Source organism: Salvelinus namaycush, chromosome 3 (assembly GCF_016432855.1).
Source record: "Salvelinus namaycush isolate Seneca chromosome 3, SaNama_1.0, whole genome shotgun sequence".
NCBI classification, from domain to species: Eukaryota; Metazoa; Chordata; class Actinopteri; order Salmoniformes; family Salmonidae; genus Salvelinus; species Salvelinus namaycush.
In genome coordinates, this window is record NC_052309.1 from 81,728,058 (window position 1) to 81,750,087 (window position 22,030).

The 22,030-nt window shown below is 44.5% G+C and overlaps 1 protein-coding gene across 1 annotated transcript in view; it reads left to right on the forward strand.

The window, feature by feature from the left end:
* Positions 1 to 1,974: 1,974 nt before the first annotated feature.
* LOC120040861 (phospholipid phosphatase 3-like) overlaps positions 1,975 to 22,030 on the forward strand; it is a 30,915-nt gene continuing 10,859 nt past the window's right edge. The window contains exon 1 of the mRNA XM_038985862.1: positions 1,975 to 2,780. Coding sequence (XP_038841790.1) covers positions 2,576 to 2,780 — 205 coding nt within the window. The 5' untranslated portion in view covers positions 1,975 to 2,575. The remainder of the gene's footprint in view (positions 2,781 to 22,030) is intronic.

Sequence of the window (22,030 nt, forward strand, 5' to 3'; positions counted from 1 at the left end):
CTGTATATAGCCACGTTATGTTCTACTCCCTGTATATAGCCACATTATGTTCTACTCCCTGTATATAGCCGTGTTATTTTCTACTCCCTGTATATAGCCACGTTATGTTCTACTCCCTGTATATAGCCACATTATGTTCTACTCCCTGTATATAGCCACGTTATGTTCTACTCCCTGTATATAGCCACATTATGTTCTACTCCCTGTATATAGCCACGTTATGTTCTACTCCCTGTATATAGCCGTGTTATGTTCTACTCCCTGTATTTAGCCGTGTTATGTTCTACTCCCTGTATATAGCCGTGTTATATTCTACTCCCTGTATATAGCCGTGTTATGTTCTACTCCCTGTATATAGCCACGTTATGTTCTACTCCCTGTATATAGCCACGTTATGTTCTACTCCCTGTATATAGCCACGTTATGTTCTACTCCCTGTATATAGCCACGTTATGTTCTACTCCCTGTATATAGCCATGTTATGTTCTACTCCCTGTATATAGCCGTGTTATGTTCTACTCCCTGTATATAGCCACGTTATTTTCTACTCCCTGTATATAGCCACGTTATGTTCTACTCCCTGTATATAGCCATGTTATGTTCTACTCCCTGTATATAGCCACATTATGTTCTACTCCCTGTATATAGCCGTGTTATGTTCTACTCCCTGTATATAGCCACGTTATGTTCTACTCCCTGTATATAGCCATGTTATGTTCTACTCCCTGTATATAGCCACGTTATGTTCTACTCCCTGTATATAGCCACGTTATGTTCTACTCCCTGTATATAGCCACGTTATGTTCTACTCCCTGTATATAGCCACGTTATGTTCTACTCCCTGTATATAGCCACGTTATGTTCTACTCCCTGTATATAGCCACATTATGTTCTACTCCCTGTATATAGCCACGTTATGTTCTACTCCCTGTATATAGCCACGTTATGTTCTACTCCCTGTATATAGCCACGTTATGTTCTACTCCCTGTATATAGCCACGTTATGTTCTACTCCCTGTATATAGCCGTGTTATGTTCTACTCCCTGTATATAGCCGTGTTATGTTCTACTCCCTGTATATAGCCACGTTATGTTCTACTCCCTGTATATAGCCATGTTATGTTCTACTCCCTGTATATAGCCATGTTATGTTCTACTCCCTATATATAGCCATGTTATTTTTATTTGTTATTCGCTGTGTATTTATTCCTCGTGTCACTTTTTCTATTTTATCTTTAACTCCGCATTGTTGGAAAAGGACCCTTAAGTAAGCATTTCACTGTTAGTCTATACCTGCTGTCTAAGAAGCATGTGCCAAATACAATTAGATTTAATTACTAACCTAATTTAATACACATACCACAGTTCATCAAATCACACTGAAATAAAAATGAATGCAATTAAATAAACATTTATATATTTCTCTATACTCTTAATTCTCTCTCAAATATAGTATTGATTCTAGCATAACATAGATGTTAACAAATAAAACAAACAAAGATATTAGTGTAAAACAAAAAAGTAAGATAATCAAATTGTATTCGTCACATGCTTCGTAAACAACAGGTGTGCACTAACAGTGAAATTATTACTTACAGGCCCTTCCCTACAATGCAGAGAGAAAGAAAATAGAGAAATAATAGAAAAGTAAAACACATAATAATAGATATGCAATGAGTAACGATAATTTGGCAATATACAAGGGATACCAGTACCGAGTCGATGAGCAGGGTACTTGTGCAAGGTAATTGAGGTAGATATGTACTGTACATAAAGTGACAGATAGTAAACAGTTGCAGCAGTGTATGAGTTGAGTCAGTTAGTGAAAAAATTGTCAATGCAGATAGTCCGGGTAGCTATTTGGTTAACTACTGTATTTAACTAACAAGTGAGGGTGGGTTGTCAGAGGGTGCGACTGGAGCAAAGGAGATATAAACATTTTGCAAAACAAACTGCTGGGGGTCTGCCTAGTTTTGGGGAGGGACAAAATGCGAGGGAACAGGAGGACTGATCAGAAAATAGTCCAACACATGGAGAGGGCATTTGGAATAGTTGAATGAATGACATATGGGCAAGTTTGAAAGTTGACAGACTAATTGAGCAATGCGTGTTTTGCAAGTTATTCTTTTAAAATATTGATTTTGTTGGTTTTAGGGTAACGTATCGTGATGTAACGTGGCTAGCCAGCTACAGTAGTTGAAGACTTTGAACAGAACACGATACAGTGGGACAGTGAGCGCTTTAGCTCGCAACACCTCAGTGAACTGCCAGCTTTGCTAGACTAGCAAGAACACTTCTCTTTCAGTTTATCTTTACTCTTCTTTACGCTGCCGTCGAACTTGTCTTACATTTCACAGATAAGCTTGTTGCTAACGGTTTGATAGGTGTCAAGTTTAACTTTTGTGGTTGTTGGACATGGTTTTCAATAACAGCTAGCTAGCTAAAGTTAGTCAGCCATCATTAATTTGTATTTTTCAACGTTGGACGGACTGAATGTTCACCTTTGGGATACTTAACGTTACTGTCAGTAAACAGCAACAAGACAACATCAACGTTGTATTTTAAACGAGACAATATGCAAAAGTTCAACTCGACACACACTAGTACTCTTCCTCGGGACGCTGAGCTTCAGCAGCGTTTAGCCGACAACGGGGGAGCCGGGGAGGCGATGAAGGAAAACGGCGCTGGGAAGAATCACATCCTTGCAGAACCTGCAGACAGTTCACTCTGTACCAAGAGAAAGATGCTGGTCGCCTTGGATGTTTTCTGTCTGTTTGTAGGTAAGAATTATGGTGAACCCCCGTTGCATATTATTTCACCCTTTTTATTTGACTGAATCACAACGTAGCAGCATGACATGATTGTCTGCTTTGCATTAATTAAATTCTTAGCCTGTCTCAGTATTTCCGTCTTATTTCCGAGGAAATATGCAGAGGTCAATATCATAAACATGAATATAATTAATAGTATGCATGCCACAGGATGGGCAATTATTGCACATAAATCTAGGAGGCTCACTCTCACATTTTGTCCAAGTGATGATAGACGACCATTTAATTAAACGCATTACATTTATTAGCACAAGTAATTAATGAGAATAACCAACGACAAAGTGCAACAGGTCTAGCAGTTCAACAGGTCACAATACAAGAATAAGTCCTTTCAAAAGCCAATTCAGCACTTAAGCACTGAAGAAAAGCTGGCAGGAGAGTTGTCCCGGGAATTCTTGAGTTCCCATGACAACCATCCATGGGGTTCTCAAGAAAAGAACATTAGAATAAAACATGTTGCTACCACTTTCCTGCTTGTGTTCTAATGCCAAAATTACATTTGTTCATTGTTTGCCTTGCTTCACTACAGCATTATCCCTTGCCAAGTATCTAAACTCCACTGAGTTGAGCACATTCTAGAGCTTTTGAATTGAACCTCCTCGATACTTACCTTGTAGGCCTACCTATGCTTGTCCTTTGTTGCGTGCATTTCTTTGCTGAAATCCATATTTTTAAAAAAAAATAAAACGTTAATCAAATACAACCACCGATGTTTTCCTTGTTGAGATTCAATTGGCATTCGCGACTGAGTTTCCATCTTAGAGAACCAAGCAACGAGGAAACAGTCAGTGGTTGTATTTGATTAACGTTAAATAAAAAATATTATGGATTTCAGCAAACAAAGAAAGGCACGCAACAACAGAGGACAAACATAGGTACACGATAAGGGTTTAAGATTTTTTATTATTTTTTAAGTATCGACATATCGCGAGTCAGAGGTTAATTTAAGGAACTCTAGTCTGCACTCAACTCCATGGACGGGTTGAGGCACTTGGCAACAATATCTAATGTGTGCAACAAAGATATTCTGCCAAATTAGGAGGCTATTATATAATTCAATAAAGCATTGGATAATGGCCTAACAGTATGAATGCTGATAGGGTTAGCAGTGTTAAGCCATAATGTGGAACATGAGGCAATATGACAATCACAACGCACCAACACAGAGGGACTATTGGGTTGCTACTTTGTGGTAGTTATCATTGGTTACTCCTCAACTAACATGAGTGAAACACAATTGTGTGCCTAACTACACCCCTGAAATGAAATGGGGGGGGGGGGGGGGGGGGGGGGTGTCGATCAGCCTCTCTGGTGCTGGCACTATGTGAAAGCAGGGAAGAGTGGTTTGTTTTGAAGTCGTTAACATGACACAAACAGGACTATAAGGTGGAACCCGTCCAGGCAGACAGACAGGTCTGCCAGCGTACCGTTGGCGGTTACGAGATGCCTGCTGCTTCCCAGACAGACACTGACAGACAGGTTCACTCTCATTGTACAGCCTGTTATTCCTCCTTGCCTGCAGGTATGCTATTGCCTCCTCCTCTGCTAGGTAGCATGCTTGACACTCACCTAAGTGTTTAGGAAGTGGCTGGTAAGTGCCAGACAGAGACTGACTGGCCCAGAGTCAGAAGATGGGAAGGAAATATACTTTTTCAGTTCTTAGCTCAGCCTAATGAGAACACGTGGGCTGGTGTTGACTTTCCTTATCCCTGGCTGCTGGTTGCATTGCAACACTAGGATTGACTCAATCACCGGGTTGCATGCTTGAAAGAACATGAGTGAGAGGAAGTGAGAGATTTAGAAAGTGTCTTTTTAAAGTCTCTCAAGACAAAGCGCAGCATGGCATGCTTGCCATTATCTTCCACAATTCACTACCATCATCAATGGTATCATCATCTTCCCCCATTCACCACCATCACCTCTGGTATCATCATTTTCCCCCATTCACCACCATCACCTCTGGTATCATCATCTTCCCCCATTCACCACCATCACCTCTGGTATCATCATCTTCCCCCAGTCACCACCATCATCTCTGGTATCATCGTCTTCCCCCATTCACCACCATCACCTCTGGTATCATCATCTTCCCCCATTCACCACCATCACCTCTGGTATCATCATCTTCCCCCATTCACCACCATCACCTCTGGTATCATCATCTTCCCCCATTCACCACCATCACCTCTGGTATCATCATCTTCCCCCAGTCACCACCATCACCTCTGGTATCATCATCTTCCCCCGTTCACCACCATCACCTCTGGTATCATCATCTTCCCCCATTCACCACCATCACCTCTGGTATCATCATCTTCCCCCAGTCACCACCATCACCTCTGGTATCATCATCTTCCCCCATTCACTACCATCATCTCTGGTATCATCATCTTCCCCCATTCACCACCATCACCTCTGGTATCATCATCTTCCCCCATTCACCACCATCACCTCTGGTATCATCATCTTCCCCCATTCACCACCATCACCTCTGGTATCATCATCTTCCACAATTCACCACCATCACCTCTGGTATCATCATCTTCCCCCATTCACCACCATCACCTCTGGTATCATCGTCTTCCCCCATTCACCACCATCACCTCTGGCATCATCATCTTCCCCCATTCACCACCATCACCTCTGGCATCATCCTCTTCTGGCATCAGCCTTGTTAATTTAGTAGGAAGTAGGCAGTAGGAAGTTCTCTCATTCATTTATATGCAGATGATACAGTCTTATACTCAGCTGGCCCCTCCCCGGATTTTGTGTTAAATGCTCCACAACAAAGCTTTCTTAGTGTCCCAACAAGCTTTCTCTACCCTTACCTTGTTCTGAACACCTCCAAAACAAAGGTCATGTGGTTTGGTAAGAAGAATGCCACTCTTCCCACAGGTGTGATTACTACCTCTGAGGGTTTAGAGCTTGAGGTAGTCACCTCATACAAGTATTTGGGAGTATGGCTAGACGGTGCACTGTCCTTCTCTCAGCACATATCTAATCTGCAGGCTAAAGTTAAATCTAGGCTAAAGTTAAATCTTGGTTTCCTCTATCGTAATTGCTCCTCTTTCACCCCAGCTGCCAAACTAACCCTGATTCAGATGACCATCCTACCCATACTAGATTACGGAGGCAGGTAAGGGTGCTCTCGAGCAGCTAGATGTCCTTTACCATTCGGCCATCAGATTTGCCACCAATGCTCCTTATAGGACACATCACTGCACTCTATACTCCTCTGTAAACTGTTCATCTCTGTATACCCGTTGCAAGACCCACTGGTTGATGCTTATTTATAAAACCCTCTTAGGTCTCACTCCCCCCTATCTCAGATATCTACTGCAGCCCTTATCCTCCACATACAGCACCCGTTCTGCCAGTCACATTGTGTTAAAGGTCTCCAAAGCACACACATCTCTGGGTCGCTCCTCTTTTCAGTTCGCTGCAGCTAGCGGCTGGAACGAGCTGCAACAAACACTCAAACTGGACAGTTTTATCTCAATCTCTTCATTCAAAGACTCAATCATGGACACTCTTACTGACAGTTGTGGCTGCTTTGTGTGATGTATTGTTGTCTCTACCTTCTTGCCCTTTGTGCTGTTGTCTGTGCCCAATAATGGTTCTACCATGTTTTGTGCTGCTACCATGTTGTGTTGCAACCATGTTGTTGTCATGTTGTGTTGCTGCCTTGCTATGTTGTTGTCTTAGGTCTCTCTTTATGTAGTGTTGTGTTGTCTCTCTTGTCGTAATATTTGTCCTATATTCATATGTTATTTATTTTTATTTATTTATTTTAAAAATCCCAGCCCCCGTCCCTGCAGGAGGTATTTTGACTTTTAGTAGGCCTTCATTGTAAATAAGAATTTGTTCTTAAATGACTTGCCTAGTTAAATAAAGGTTAAATTAAATAAATAAAAATAAAAATTTACTTTTGGTTCTTTCTTGATAGATATGATTGGCGTCACTATCATCAGATATATTGTGAATTAACAGTATGCTTTGTCTCTAGTTGTCTCTGTCTCAACTCCAACAGTATGTCGTGTCTCTAGTTGTCTCTGTCTCAACTCCAACAGTATGTCGTGTCTCTAGTTGTCTCTGTCTCAACTCCAACAGTATGTCGTGTCTCTAGTTGTCTCTGTCTCCTCTCCAACAGTATGTCGTGTCTCTAGTTGTCTCTGTCTCAACTCCAACAGTATGTCGTGTCTCTAGTTGTCTCTGTCTCCTCTCCAACAGTATGTCGTGTCTCTAGTTGTCTCTGTCTCAACTCCAACAGTATGTCGTGTCTCTAGTTGTCTCTGTCTCAACTCCAACAGTATGCTTTGTCTCTAGTTGTCTCTGTCTCCTCTCCAACAGTATGTTGTGTCTCTAGTTGTCTCTGTCTCAACTCCAACAGTATGCTTTGTCTCTAGTTGTCTCTGTCTCCTCTCCAACAGTATGTTGTGTCTCTAGTTGTCTCTGTCTCCTCTCCAACAGTATGTCGTGTCTCTAGTTGTCTCTGTCTCAACTCCAACAGTATGTCGTGTCTCTAGTTGTCTCTGTCTCAACTCCAACAGTATGCTTTGTCTCTAGTTGTCTCTGTCTCCTCTCCAACAGTATGTCGTGTCTCTAGTTGTCTCTGTCTCAACTCCAACAGTATGTCATGTCTCTAGTTGTCTCTGTCTCCTCTCCAACAGTATGTCGTGTCTCTAGTTGTCTCTGTCTCAACTCCAACAGTATGCTTTGTCTCTAGTTGTCTCTGTCTCCTCTCCAACAGTATGTCGTGTCTCTAGTTGTCTCCTCTCCAACAGTATGTCGTGTCTCTAGTTGTCTCTGTCTCCTCTCCAACAGTATGTCATGTCTCTAGTTGTCTCTGTCTCCTCTCCAACAGTATGTCGTGTCTCTAGTTGTCTCTGTCTCAACTCCAACAGTATGCTTTGTCTCTAGTTGTCTCTGTCTCCTCTCCAACAGTATGTCGTGTCTCTAGTTGTCTCTGTCTCAACTCCAACAGTATGCTTTGTCTCTAGTTGTCTCTGTCTCCTCTCCAACACTATGTCGTGTCTCTAGTTGTCTCTGTCTCCCCTCCAACAGTATGTCGTGTCTCTAGTTGTCTCCTCTCCAACAGTATGTTGTGTCTCTAGTTGTCTCTGTCTCCTCTCCAACAGTATGTCGTGTCTCTAGTTGTCTCTGTCTCAACTCCAACAGTATGTCGTGTCTCTAGTTGTCTCTGTCTCAACTCCAACAGTATGCTTTGTCTCTAGTTGTCTCTGTCTCCTCTCCAACAGTATGTCGTGTCTCTAGTTGTCTCTGTCTCCTCTCCAACAGTATGCTTTGTCTCTAGTTGTCTCTGTCTCAACTCCAACAGTATGTCATGTCTCTAGTTGTCTCTGTCTCCTCTCCAACAGTATGTCGTGTCTCTAGTTGTCTCTGTCTCAACTCCAACAGTATGTCATGTCTCTAGTTGTCTCTGTCTCCTCTCCAACAGTATGTCGTGTCTCTAGTTGTCTCTGTCTCCTCTCCAACAGTATGTCATGTCTCTAGTTGTCTCTGTCTCTTCTCCAACAGTATGTCGTGTCTCTAGTTGTCTCCTCTCCAACAGTATGTCGTGTCTCTAGTTGTCTCTGTCTCCTCTCCAACAGTATGTCGTGTCTCTAGTTGTCTCTGTCTCCTCTCCAACAGTATGTCGTGTCTCTAGTTGTCTCTGTCTCCTCTCCAACAGTATTTTGTGTCTCTAGTTGTCTCTGTCTCCTCTCCAACAGTATGTTGTGTCTCTAGTTGTCTCTGTCTCAACTCCAACAGTATGCTTTGTCTCTAGTTGTCTCTGTCTCCTCTCCAACAGTATGTTGTGTCTCTAGTTGTCTCTGTCTCCTCTCCAACAGTATGTCGTGTCTCTAGTTGTCTCTGTCTCAACTCCAACAGTATGTCGTGTCTCTAGTTGTCTCTGTCTCAACTCCAACAGTATGCTTTGTCTCTAGTTGTCTCTGTCTCCTCTCCAACAGTATGTCGTGTCTCTAGTTGTCTCTGTCTCAACTCCAACAGTATGTCATGTCTCTAGTTGTCTCTGTCTCCTCTCCAACAGTATGTCGTGTCTCTAGTTGTCTCTGTCTCAACTCCAACAGTATGCTTTGTCTCTAGTTGTCTCTGTCTCCTCTCCAACAGTATGTCGTGTCTCTAGTTGTCTCTGTCTCCTCTCCAACAGTATGTCGTGTCTCTAGTTGTCTCCTCTCCAACAGTATGCTTTGTCTCTAGTTGTCTCTGTCTCCTCTCCAACAGTATGTCATGTCTCTAGTTGTCTCTGTCTCCTCTCCAACAGTATGTCGTGTCTCTAGTTGTCTCTTTCTCAACTCCAACAGTATGCTTTGTCTCTAGTTGTCTCTGTCTCCTCTCCAACAGTATGTCGTGTCTCTAGTTGTCTCTGTCTCAACTCCAACAGTATGCTTTGTCTCTAGTTGTCTCTGTCTCCTCTCCAACAGTATGTCGTGTCTCTAGTTGTCTCTGTCTCCCCTCCAACAGTATGTCTTGTCTCTAGTTGTCTCCTCTCCAACAGTATGTTGTGTCTCTAGTTGTCTCTGTCTCCTCTCCAACAGTATGTCGTGTCTCTAGTTGTCTCTGTCTCAACTCCAACAGTATGTCGTGTCTCTAGTTGTCTCTGTCTCAACTCCAACAGTATGCTTTGTCTCTAGTTGTCTCTGTCTCCTCTCCAACAGTATGTCGTGTCTCTAGTTGTCTCTGTCTCCTCTCCAACAGTATGTCGTGTCTCTAGTTGTCTCTGTCTCAACTCCAACAGTATGTCATGTCTCTAGTTGTCTCTGTCTCCTCTCCAACAGTATGTCGTGTCTCTAGTTGTCTCTGTCTCCTCTCCAACAGTATGTCATGTCTCTAGTTGTCTCTGTCTCTTCTCCAACAGTATGTCGTGTCTCTAGTTGTCTCTGTCTCCTCTCCAACAGTATGTCGTGTCTCTAGTTGTCTCTGTCTCCTCTCCAACAGTATGTCGTGTCTTTAGTTGTCTCCTCTCCAACAGTATGTTGTGTCTCTATTTGTCTCTGTCTCCTCTCCAACAGTATGCTTTGTATCTAGTTGTCTCTGTCTCCTCTCCAACAGTATGTCGTGTCTCTAGTTGTCTCTGTCTCCTCTCCAACAGTATGTCGTGTCTCTAGTTGTCTCCTCTCCAACAGTATGTCGTGTCTCTAGTTGTCTCTGTCTCCTCTCCAACAGTATGTCATGTCTCTAGTTGTCTCTGTCTCCTCTCCAACAGTATGTCGTGTCTGTAGTTGTCTCTGTCTCAACTCCAACAGTATGCTTTGTCTCTAGTTGTCTCTGTCTCCTCTCCAACAGTATGTCGTGTCTCTAGTTGTCTCTGTCTCAACTCCAACAGTATGCTTTGTCTCTAGTTGTCTCTGTCTCCTCTCCAACAGTATGTCGTGTCTCTAGTTGTCTCTGTCTCCCCTCCAACAGTATGTCGTGTCTCTAGTTGTCTCCTCTCCAACAGTATGTCGTGTCTCTAGTTGTCTCTGTCTCAACTCCAACAGTATGTCATGTCTCTAGTATTCTCTGTCTCAACTCCAACAGTATGTCGTGTCTCTAGTTGTCTCTGTCTCCTCTCCAACAGTATGTCGTGTCTCTAGTTGTCTCCTCTCCAACAGTATGTCGTGTCTCTAGTTGTCTCTGTCTCCTCTCCAACAGTATGTCGTGTCTCTAGTTGTCTCCTCTCCAACAGTATGTCGTGTCTCTAGTTGTCTCTGTCTCAACTCCAACAGTATGTCGTGTCTCTAGTTGTCTCTGTCTCCTCTCCAACAGTATGTCGTGTCTCTAGTTGTCTCTGTCTCCTCTCCAACAGTATGTCGTGTCTCTAGTTGTCTCTGTCTCCTCTCCAACAGTATGTCGTGTCTCTAGTTGTCTCTGTCTCCTCTCCAACAGTATGTCGTGTCTCTAGTTGTCTCTGTCTCCTCTCCAACAGTATGTCGTGTCTCTAGTTGTCTCTGTCTCCTCTCCAACAGTATGCTTTGTCTCTAGTTGTCTCTGTCTCCTCTCCAACAGTATGTCGTGTCTCTAGTTGTCTCTGTCTCAACTCCAACAGTATGTCGTGTCTCTAGTTGTCTCTGTCTCCTCTCCAACAGTATGTCGTGTCTCTAGTTGTCTCTGTCTCCTCTCCAACAGTATGCTTTGTCTCTAGTTGTCTCTGTCTCAACTCCAACAGTATGTCGTGTCTCTAGTTGTCTCTGTCTCCTCTCCAACAGTATGTCGTGTCTCTAGTTGTCTCTGTCTCCTCTCCAACAGTATGTCGTGTCTCTAGCTGTCTCTGTCTCCTCTCCAACAGTATGTCGTGTCTCTAGTTGTCTCTGTCTCAACTCCAACAGTATGTTGTGTCTCTAGTTGTCTCTGTCTCCTCTCCAACAGTATGTCGTGTCTCTAGTTGTCTCTGTCTCCTCTCCAACAGTATGCTTTGTCTCTAGTTGTCTCTGTCTCCTCTCCAACAGTATGCTTTGTCTCTAGTTGTCTCTGTCTCAACTCCAACAGTATGTCGTGTCTCTAGTTGTCTCTGTCTCAACTCCAACAGTATGTCGTGTCTCTAGTTGTCTCTGTCTCCTCTCCAACAGTATGTCATGTCTCTAGTTGTCTCTGTCTCCCCTCCAACAGTATGTCGTGTCTCTAGTTGTCTCCTCTCCAACAGTATGCCTTGTCTCAGGGAGTTCCAACCTAATTTCCCTAAATGTCAATAGCAGATTCCTCAGGCTGTTGACCCCTCGTTATCTGCCCCGTCAAGGGACTCATTTATTACCGTCACTCTGGAATTCCCCCAAGGCATCCATTCTAATGGCCTTATGTTAGGAGTGAATCCACTTCTTTGCTCAGTGTGGTCCCTTCTGTCTCAGACAGTACTTTCCTTCTAAGTGTTTACTGCAGTGAAGTAAACACGTTAACACGGTGGTATGGCATTATGAATGACTGTTATTAACACGGTGGTATGGCATTATGAATGACTGTTATTAACACGGTGGTATGGCATTATGAATGACTGTTATTAACACGGTGGTATGGCATTATGAATGACTGTTATTAACACGGTGGTATGGCGTTATGAATGACTGTTATTAACACGGCGGTATGGCATTATGAATGACTGTTATTAACACGATGGTATGGCATTATGAATGACTGTTATTAACACGGTGGTATGGCATTATGAATGACTGTTATTAACACGGTGGTATGGCGTTATGAATGACTGTTATTAACACGGCGGTATGGCATTATGAATGACTGTTATTAACACGGTGGTATGTAATTATGAATGACTGTTATTAACACGGTGGTATGGCGTTATGAATGACTGTTATTAACACGGCGGTATGGCATTATGAATGACTGTTATTAACACGGTGGTATGGCATTATGAATGACTGTTATTAACACGGCGGTATGGCATTATGAATGACTGTTATTAACACGATGGTATGGCATTATGAATGACTGTTATTAACACGGTGGTATGGCATTATGAATGACTGTTATTAACACGGTGGTATGGCGTTATGAATGACTGTTATTAACACGGCGGTATGGCATTATGAATGACTGTTATTAACACGGTGGTATGTAATTATGAATGACTGTTATTAACACGGTGGTATGGCATTATGAATGACTGTTATTAACACGGTGGTATGGCATTATGAATGACTGTTATTAACACGGTGGTATGTAATTATGAATGACTGTTATTAACACGGTGGTATGGCATTATGAATGACTGTTATTAACACGGTGGTATGTCATTATGAATGACTGTTATTAACACGGTGGTATGTCATTATGAATGACTGTTAATCAGAGCCTAAAACCAGGATCACTTCATAATGAAGGCTTTCACTTTGGCTTTGACTTAAATACCTATCTGTGTGACCGTGTGTGTGTGTGACCAGGTAATACTGTACCCCAGATCAAAAATACGTCTAAGTGGGATGATTGATGTTTCACAGAGAGAGCATTTTTCTACTGTGTCAGTATGTCTCTCAAGCATACGGATGTCTCAATCTGTGTGTGTGCATTCCTCCTGCACACATTATTGAGCTTTCAAAAGAGGAGCTCAGGTCTGAACAGAATCCATGTTCTGAGGCCATGCTATGCTAGAGACACGGCGTCCAGCAGGCAGGGTCAGAGGTGAGGGGTCAGTCATTGATGTACCTGTGGGCAGGCTGAGACAAGCTTGCCTGCCTCCTGTACGGCTGCCTGTCTCTCTCTCCAGCACAGGTGGTCCTCACTCTGTCAGCACAGTTATTTGGGCCCTTAAAAGTCATTGGAAGGTGATCTGAAGTCTTGAGTGGTTTGTGAAAACCATCAATTACAGTGACCACACAGTCATTCATATTTGCTCAGGATAAAGATTCATAGATGAAATTAGACCCAAATCAATAGCAAAATTAGAGCATGGATTTAGCTGCCTCGACTAAGCTGGGTCAAATGTTTAGCACTTTTAAATAGCACTTAAAACTTCTTACGGATCATCACCTCGACAACATCCGGTGAAATTGCAGAGCGCGAAATTCAAATTCAAATTCATGAAAATACAAGTGTCATACATCATCTTATTAATCCAGCCGCTTCATCAGATTTCAAAAAGGCTTTACGGCGAAAGCACACCATGCGATTATCTGAGGACAGCGCCCAGGAAACACAAAAGCATTACATACATTTCCAACCAAGCAGAGGCGTCACGAAAGTCAGAAAAGGCGATAAAATAAATCACTTACCTTTGAAGATCTTCATCTGGTTGCAATCACAAGGGTCCCAGCTACATAACAAATGGTCCTTTTGTTCAATAAAGTTCTTCTTTATATCCCAAAAAAGTCTGTTTCATTGGCGCGCTTGACTCCGTAATCCACCGGTTTCCCTCGTTCAAAATGGATACAAATGAATCCCGTAAATTACCAATAAACATCTTCCAAACATATCAAACAACATTCCTAATCAATCCTCAGGTACCCTAATATGTAAATAAGCGATACAATTTAAGACGGGGAATACCGGAGACCATTACCGGAAATAAATAACGAAGTACGCGCAACAAACACTACAGCCAAAGTGGGAGCCACTTACTAAAACTACAAATTCTAGCTCATTTTTCAAAAAACAAGCCTGAAACTCTTTATAAAGACAGGTGACATCTAGTGGAAGCCCTAGGAACTGCAATCTGGGAGGTATTCCTTTTATATTCCCATTGAGAGCCAAAGTAATCAGGGGTGAGCTGAAAAAAAGACAATTCTGGATGGATTGTCCTTGGGTTTTCGACTGCCATTTCAGTTCTGTTATACCCACAGACATTATTTTAACAGTTTTGGAAACTTTAGAGTGTTTTCTATCCAATACTACAAATATGCATATCCTAACTTCTGGGCCTGAGTAACAGGCAGTTTACTTTGGGCACCTCATTCATCCAAACTTCCGAATACTGCCCCCTAGCCCGAAGAAGTTTTTAAGCTCTCCCTGAGAGACAGTGACCGGTAGACACCACAGAGACGATTACTGGTTGTGTGTTGGACTGAGTGTGTGTGTGTGTGTGTGTGTGTGTGTGTGTGTGTGTGTGTGTGTGTGTGTGTGTGTGTGTGTGTGTGTGTGTGTGTGTGTGTGTGTGTGGGACTGAGTGTGTGTGTGTCTGTTTGTAGGAGGGTAAGAAGACGTGAGGTAGCTCGCCTGAGAGGAAGGCCTATTTCTCCCGGAGTGATCAGAGAAAGTCCTTGCTATCTGGGATCCTTGGGACGTCCCTACCCCATTGAAGTTTACATGTAAAAGGGTTAGGGTTAGGTAAGGGTTATGGTTAGGGTTAGATTAAGGATAGGGTTTAGGGTAGGGATAGCATTAACCTCAGAGCGAGTTCAAAGGTCCACTTCTTTCCTGCTTATCTCCACTCGCTTTCCCGCTCTTTCTTCTCCTTGCTTCAACCATTTTGGGATGGAAGGTGTCCCAGAAGAGGGGAGGACGCGTGGTGAAGTGCGCGTGTGCGTGCGTGTGTGTTTTCTTGGGCATACAGTATGTTTGTGTAAGTGGGCTTGTGTTTCTGTTCAGCTGGCAGGGAAAGCTGTCGAGTGAGACAGTGAGAGGGCCAGCATGCTACAGCATGCCACTGCGTCAGGAATATTTTAAGCAGTCCACTCGCTCTGGGCCTGTGTGTGTAACCGTGCGTGTGAGTTTGTCTCTGTGTTTTTAGTCCTCTTGCATGGTCATGTTGAACAGTATGCGTTTGTGTGCATGTGCCTCTGTTTACAAATTCACTGATGCATTTTCACTCAATGTTTTTAGCCCTAATGGAATACATGATGAAGTCATTACATGGGAACATGGCAGTATTCTGACGTTGACAGATGCAGCTTCCAATAAAATAAACCCAATCAAACGATTAGCTGAAGGAAAAAGTGATGTTGCTCTTTACCCAGTTGCTGTAGGGCATTTCCATCTAATAGGAGCCATGAGCACCAACATGTTAAGTTCATAGGAGCATGTCAAATCAAAACTAAGAGCCTATATTTTTGAGAAATTAAGGCATATATACATTTTCCAATTATTTTCCATCCGAAAAATTAGGAATAAGCAAAGACTTTGATTTGTGGTCAAACAGATGGAAAAATGGTCTTAGACAACATCTAGCAGGAAAAGTCTGACAAGGTATTAGAAATGCATTCATATTGAAGTAAAGACCCCTGCCAACTAATATCAGCACTTATATTTAGGTTTGGTCGAAATTATTTGCCTCCAGTAAGTTTAAGAAACATTGCCTTGTGCCTTGTAATTCCGTTATAAAAAACACACATTATCTTACAGATATTTTCACATTTCTCTCCCTAATGAGGAGTGAGGATAATGAAAGTTCACAGAAGTAATAGGTAAAGGTAGACCTACCAGTTAGTTATAGTTTTTTAACTGATATCAAGTTTATTAATTATTAAGTGATTAAAACTCATAATTCTGTTACCAAATTGGTAATTGAATTACTGGAGAATCGGTAACGGAATTACTGCAATTGAATTGACTACAATGGGAAATCATAGTAGTCACAAACCACAGATGGGTCACCTGCTACTGTCCTCCCTTCAACTGTCATACTGTTATGTTCAGCTCATAACTGTTTTTTTCCTCTTTCTGTCGTCTGGGGGGGCCGCATAAGTGCTTTTTCGGTCCAAATAGTGTAAATAAAAAAGAATAATTATCTGGTTGGAAAAACCCTTTCAGTGTAAACTTAAATGACTAAAGCCACATATAAAGTAAGTAGAAAAGACAATGGACCTATATATTTTAAAATACCGTAAAACGTATTAGAGAAAGGCTTCTATTTGAGTCACGTGTCTATTTCTGTAATTGCACACAGCTTTTGCTATTTTGCATAGTTAATAGTTTAATTCCAGTATTTACTTCCAGAATTGTAATCATTTTCTTAATTTCCTTCACAAATATGTTATCATTCACACACAGTCACATTTCTTTTATCATAGTATGCCTCTCTCTCTCTCTCTCTCTCTCTCTCTCTCTCTCTCTCTCTCTCTCTCTCTCTCTCTCTCTCTCTCTCTCTCTCTCTCTCTCTCTCTCTCTCTCTCTCAAAAAAACCTTTTCCTTGACAATAATTATTCTCCTTTGACTGCATTTTCACCAGTTTTTAAATTTATTAATATATTTTTTTAATTCTTCTTTTTTGGGGGGAGGGTTCTGTACTGTCGAAGTTGTTGACTGTTTTTGTGCTTGCCAGTTAGCTAGCAGTTCTCAGCTGTTAGCAGCAAATGGCTAGAAGATTCTTAATGGCGATTAAAAAAAGATAGTTGCCATAATTTTTTCGAGTCGTTACTGAATTATTTAATGTATCAAATCAAACATTAAACTGCTTTAAAAAATTCATGGTAATTCATGGTAACCTCCGTAAACAATTCATTTAGACCCACCGTTTCTTTGAAACTGCCGTTTATTTGCTGAAATGTGTGCCGCTGCCCGGCTATTAAAAGGTACGGGTGGCTATTTGAGACTGCTTTTAATTGAAGTTTTACGGTACTGTAATCTTTGAAAACTAACAATCACCAAAATGAAAGGTAGACAGTCATGGAGAATAGAAAGGAAGCCCGAGAGGCAGCCCCCTGTTTTTTTTTTGGGGGGGGGGGGGGGGGGGGGGGGGACACGAGGAGATTGGCTGAGTCAGGTTGGAGACCTGAGCCAACTCCTCGTGCTTACAGTGGCAAGTGTCGTACTGGTCAGGCACCGTGTTATGCGGTGGAGCGCACAGTGTCTCCAGTGCGCGTTCACAGCCCGGTGCAATACATCCCAGCTCCCCGCATCTGCCGGGCTAGGGTGAGCATCCAGCCAGGACGGGTTGTGCCAGCCCTGCTCTCCAGACCTCCAGTGCGCCTCCTCGGCCCAGTATATACTGCGCCGGGTCTGCGCACTGTGTCTCCGGTACGTCTACACAGCCCAGTGCGTCCTGTGCCAGCGCCCCGCATTTGCAGGGTAAAGATAAGCACCCAGCCAGGACGGGTTGTGCAGGCTCTAAGCTCTAGACCTCCAGTGCGCCTCCACAGCCCAGTGTATCCGGTGCCTCTGCCAAGGACAAGGCCTTGGACAAGGTATGTCTCTCCAGCCTGGTGAGTCCTGTGCCTGCGCCCAGAACTAAGCCTCCTGTATGTCTCCCCAGCCTGGTGAGCCCTGTGGCAGTTCCACGTACCAGACTGCCCATACGTTCTCCAGTCAGAAGCCTCGAGTGATGATCCATGGCACGAAGCCTCCAATGATGATCCATGGCAAGAAGCCTCCAGTGATGATGCATGGCAAGAAGCCTCCAGTGATGATCCATGGCAAGAAGCCTCCAGTGATGATCCATGGCAAGAAGCCTCAAGTGATGATCCATGGCAAGAAGCCTCCAGTGATGATCCATGGCAAGAAGCCTCCAGTGATGATCCATGGCACGAAGCCTCCAGTGATGATCCATGGCAAGAAGCCTCCAGTGATGATCCATGGCACGAAGCCTCCAGTGATGATCCATGGCACGAAGCCTCCAGTGATGATCCATGGCAAGAAGCCTCCAGTGATGATCCATGGCAAGAAGCCTCCAGTGATGATCCATGGCAATAAGCCTCCAGTGATGATCCATGGCAAGAAGCCTCCAGTGATGATCCATGGCACGAAGCCTCCAGTGATGATCCATGGCACGAAGCCTCCAGCGAGGAGTCATGGCACGAAGCCTCCAACGACGGTCTCCTCTCCGGAGCCTCTGGCGACGTTCTCCAGTCCGGAGCCTCTGGCGACGTTCTCCAGTCCGCAGCCTCCGGCGACGTTGTCCAGTCCGGAGCCTAAGGCGACGGTCTCCAGTCCGGGGCCTCCGGCGACGGTCTCCAGTCCGGGGCCTCCGGCGACGGTCTCCAGTCCGGGGCCCGCGACGAGGGTGCCCAGTCCGGGGCCCGCGGCGAGGGTGCCCAGTCCGGGGCCCGCGACGAGGGTGCCCAGTCCGGGGCCCGCAACGAGGGTCCCCGCACCAGCGGTGCCACCAAAGTGGGGTGAGCCAGTGGTGGAGCGGGGTCTGCGTCCCGCACCTGCGCCGCCACTGCGGATAGATGCCCACCCAGACCCTCCCCTATAGGTTCAGGTTTTGCGGCCGGAGTCCGCACCTTTGGGGGGGTACTGTCACGCCCTGACAGTACCCCCCCAAATCGTTGTCTCTGATTGGGAACCATACTTAGGTAGCCCTTTTCCCTCCTTTCTTTGTGGGAAGTTAACTTTGTTTGTGGCACATAGCCCTTTAGCTTCACGGTTGTTTTGGATTGTTTATTGTTTTTGTCGGTGTCATATAGTAAAGGAATATTTACGCTCACCACGCTGCCCTTTGGTCTACTTCTGTTGACGGCCGTGACAGGCAAAATGCATAGAATTGCAGGGAATTACATTTAAAACTACAAACAATTCTCTACACCGCCTAGATAGGAGCCTCTAAATAAAATGTTGAAATTCAGCCTCACGCTGGGTTGGTCACGCCCATTGGCCTGAAACAGCCCCCGGCTGAGTGAGGCAGGGTGGGGAGTGGGAGCAGTGGCTTTCTCCTCTGTAGGTAGGGATCCACTGTAGGGGTCAGAGGTCAGCTTGGGGTATCTCCCACACCCAAATTGCTACAAATTCTCCCTATTCTCCCTTTGGTGAAGTGAGTTTTTCCATATAATCGGTGTTAAGAGTGAAGGGTAAAGCCTAGTCCCATTGTGTGTCGGTCTGCAGTCTCTGGTTCCCCCCCAACCCCCCATTCCCTGTCTGTCAAAACAAATGAGTCCTCCTTCTACCCCCTGCTCCTCCATGTTGGCTTTCAGACAGCCCCCCTCCTGGTGCCCTCCCAGCATGGCCCCCTATCTACCCCATCATCCTATCCTCCTGACACATCTTACCTGCCGGATCCCCCTTTATCCACCTCAGCCCCAACCCTCTTCTGTCTGGCTGTCTGAAGCTCTTCCAACCACAGACAAACCACTAAACCAAACAGTCTGACAGCCCAGTCCTCACTGCACATGTCATATACCACAGACAAGCAGACAGAGCACTCCCCCCACCCTTACTGTCACACTGCAGACAGACAGCCGCCTCTCCAGCCACCCAGCCTGAACCACACACACCCTTACCTTCACGCTACGCCACAGACCACCAAACCCCTTTACATACATACCACCGAGACCGCCAGGCAGGCAGGCAGGCAGGCCCCTTTATGTTCCCCTACTCTCTGTCAGCCATCCCTCGCCACACATACCCTTAGCTCCAGAGCACGGCTGCAGTGCTGCAGGAAGAAGTCAGTGGAGTGTCGTTAGAACAGAGAGGCTAGGGGGAAGCGTGTCTGGACCTGACGACAGCTACAGTAACAGTTACACAGCCTGGAAACTAGAGACAGCACTACCGATAGTGGGTGGGAGGGAGGGGGGTTCAGAGGCTTGTTAATTGGAAGTAGGCTATAGCTGCAGTCTTTCATCTCTTCCTCCTGACTTGTTTTTTGAGTTAGCTCTGTTGTTTCGTGGGAACTATGGACAGATAGTGTTGCTGCCTATGGACAGATAGACCGTGTATCGAGTGATTATGTTAGTGATTATGTGTACAGTAAATAACATTCTGGTTGTGTGTGTACGTGAGTCCAACTGCAGCAGATGCTGCTGATATCAGATAGTCAGTGAGATGCCGTTGGGCTGTTTTTGTTTCCCAGGCTTTGTCCTTTGATGATCAGTCTTTTTGTGTAGGCATCATGGCAGACAAAACAGTGAGCAGTGCACCCAGTTAGAACAATCCAGACAATTTAGGAGAGGGGACAGCAACGTCCCCCCCCTATCCTGTACCACCTGGATCAGCCCAACAAGTAAAAGCTGGGAGAATGGACACTGTAGTGCTCATCCACACACGCACACACACACACACACACACACACACACACACACACACACACACACACACACACACACACACACACACACACACACACACACACACACACACACACACACACACACACACACACACACACACACACACACAGTCGCTCTAATCAGGAGGATGGTGGTTTACTAGTCATAATCACAGCCCAGGTGCCAATGACTTAATCTCCTGTCTGAGGCTTACCTGGCTCACCCCTGTGTGTCCGTGTGTGTGTCCGTGTGTGTGTGTGTTGCACACCCAACTACTATTTTATTCAAAGACTCTTTGTCCTTAAATGTCAGGTGAAACACAAAAGACGTCTGGTCCTGCTCTGACTCTCACTGACTCAACCCAGATAGAGATTACATACACACTATGTTGTGGCCAGGACACATTGTCTAAGAACAGTCTTCAGGGAATAGAAGTCCAGCTCTGTATAGTAGACACATCTACCAGTTACAGTGCTATTATTAGGGATTACAGCAGGGTTTACTAAGGTTAGAGTAACAGCACTTCATAGGTGTATAAAATAGATTCACTACACCAGTTACTGTGCTATTATTAGGGATTACAGCAGGGTTTACTAAAGTTAGAGTAACAGCACTTCATAGGTGTATAAAATAGATTCACTACACCAGTTACTGTGCTATTATTAGGGATTACAGCAGGGTTTACTAAAGTTAGAGTAACAGCACTTCATAGGTGTATAAAATAGATTCACTACACCAGTTACCGTGCTATTATTAGGGATTACAGCAGGGTTTACTAAAGTTAGAGTAACAGCACCTCTCTATGTAATGATTCACTACACCAGTAGCAGTAGATTGACTTCTGGATAAACAAGCAACTTAGACCTGAGGTTGAGGACCAGAGGCCCTGGCACTGGCCCTAGAGGCCTGCCTGGCTGAAGAGAGACGGACCACCCCTGGAGGGTAGTAGGGGAGCGTTCTCCTCTCTGCCCCAGTGACTGTCCCCTCCCCTGCCCAGGACAGCAGGCCAAGTGGGTGGTTGGTTGGGGTCACCCCTCAAGAGATCCAGTGGTCACTGGTCACTCAGCACCCATGGTATACTATATAGTGACTGTCACCTAAAATGTTGGTTGATGCCTTGTTGAGTAGTAGGCTATGTTACAGTCTAGTATTGATATTCATGTGTTAATAATATACTAGTACTGTTTAGTGAAGCTGTTAGTTTGGGTCTGTCTGTGTGTTTGTTCAGTGCCTGTCTACGGGTTGTTTAGTTTTCTGTGGTTTCTTTGGCTCCAGGGTGGTTTATTTGGTTAGCTATGGTTGGTTGAGGTTTTTGTGGGTAGTTTGGGTTTTGATGTGGCTTGTTTGGTTGCGTGTTAGTCCATGTGGTGTTTTGTGGGTTGTTTGTGTGTGCAAGTGGGGTTTGTGTGTTCTGGGGGCATTCTGCTGGACGAGGCGAGGTCCTGTTTACAGAGCAGGTCCCAACAGAGCCCAGTTCTCTGACCCTCACATTCCAGAACCACTGCTAATCGTCTCCGCCTGTGAAACACTTCACCACATCTCTCAATTCTCAATCTCTCTCTCCCTCTGTAGAGCCCCCCAACCCCTTATCCATCCCCCTCTCTCTCCCTTTCTCTGTTTGTCAATTTGCCGTACCCCCTCTAACCATGTTTTCCAGTCTTTTGAGTTTGACACTGTTTTATTGACTGGTACACATTATGAGCAATATGCCCTCAAAGCATCCGCATAAATAACACACATAATAACTAACAAGTAACATCTGCCCCCCTCCTCCTCCTCCCTCCTGCTCTCTCTCTTTCAGTCTTTATTCTCTTTCTCCATGGCTGTTCTGTT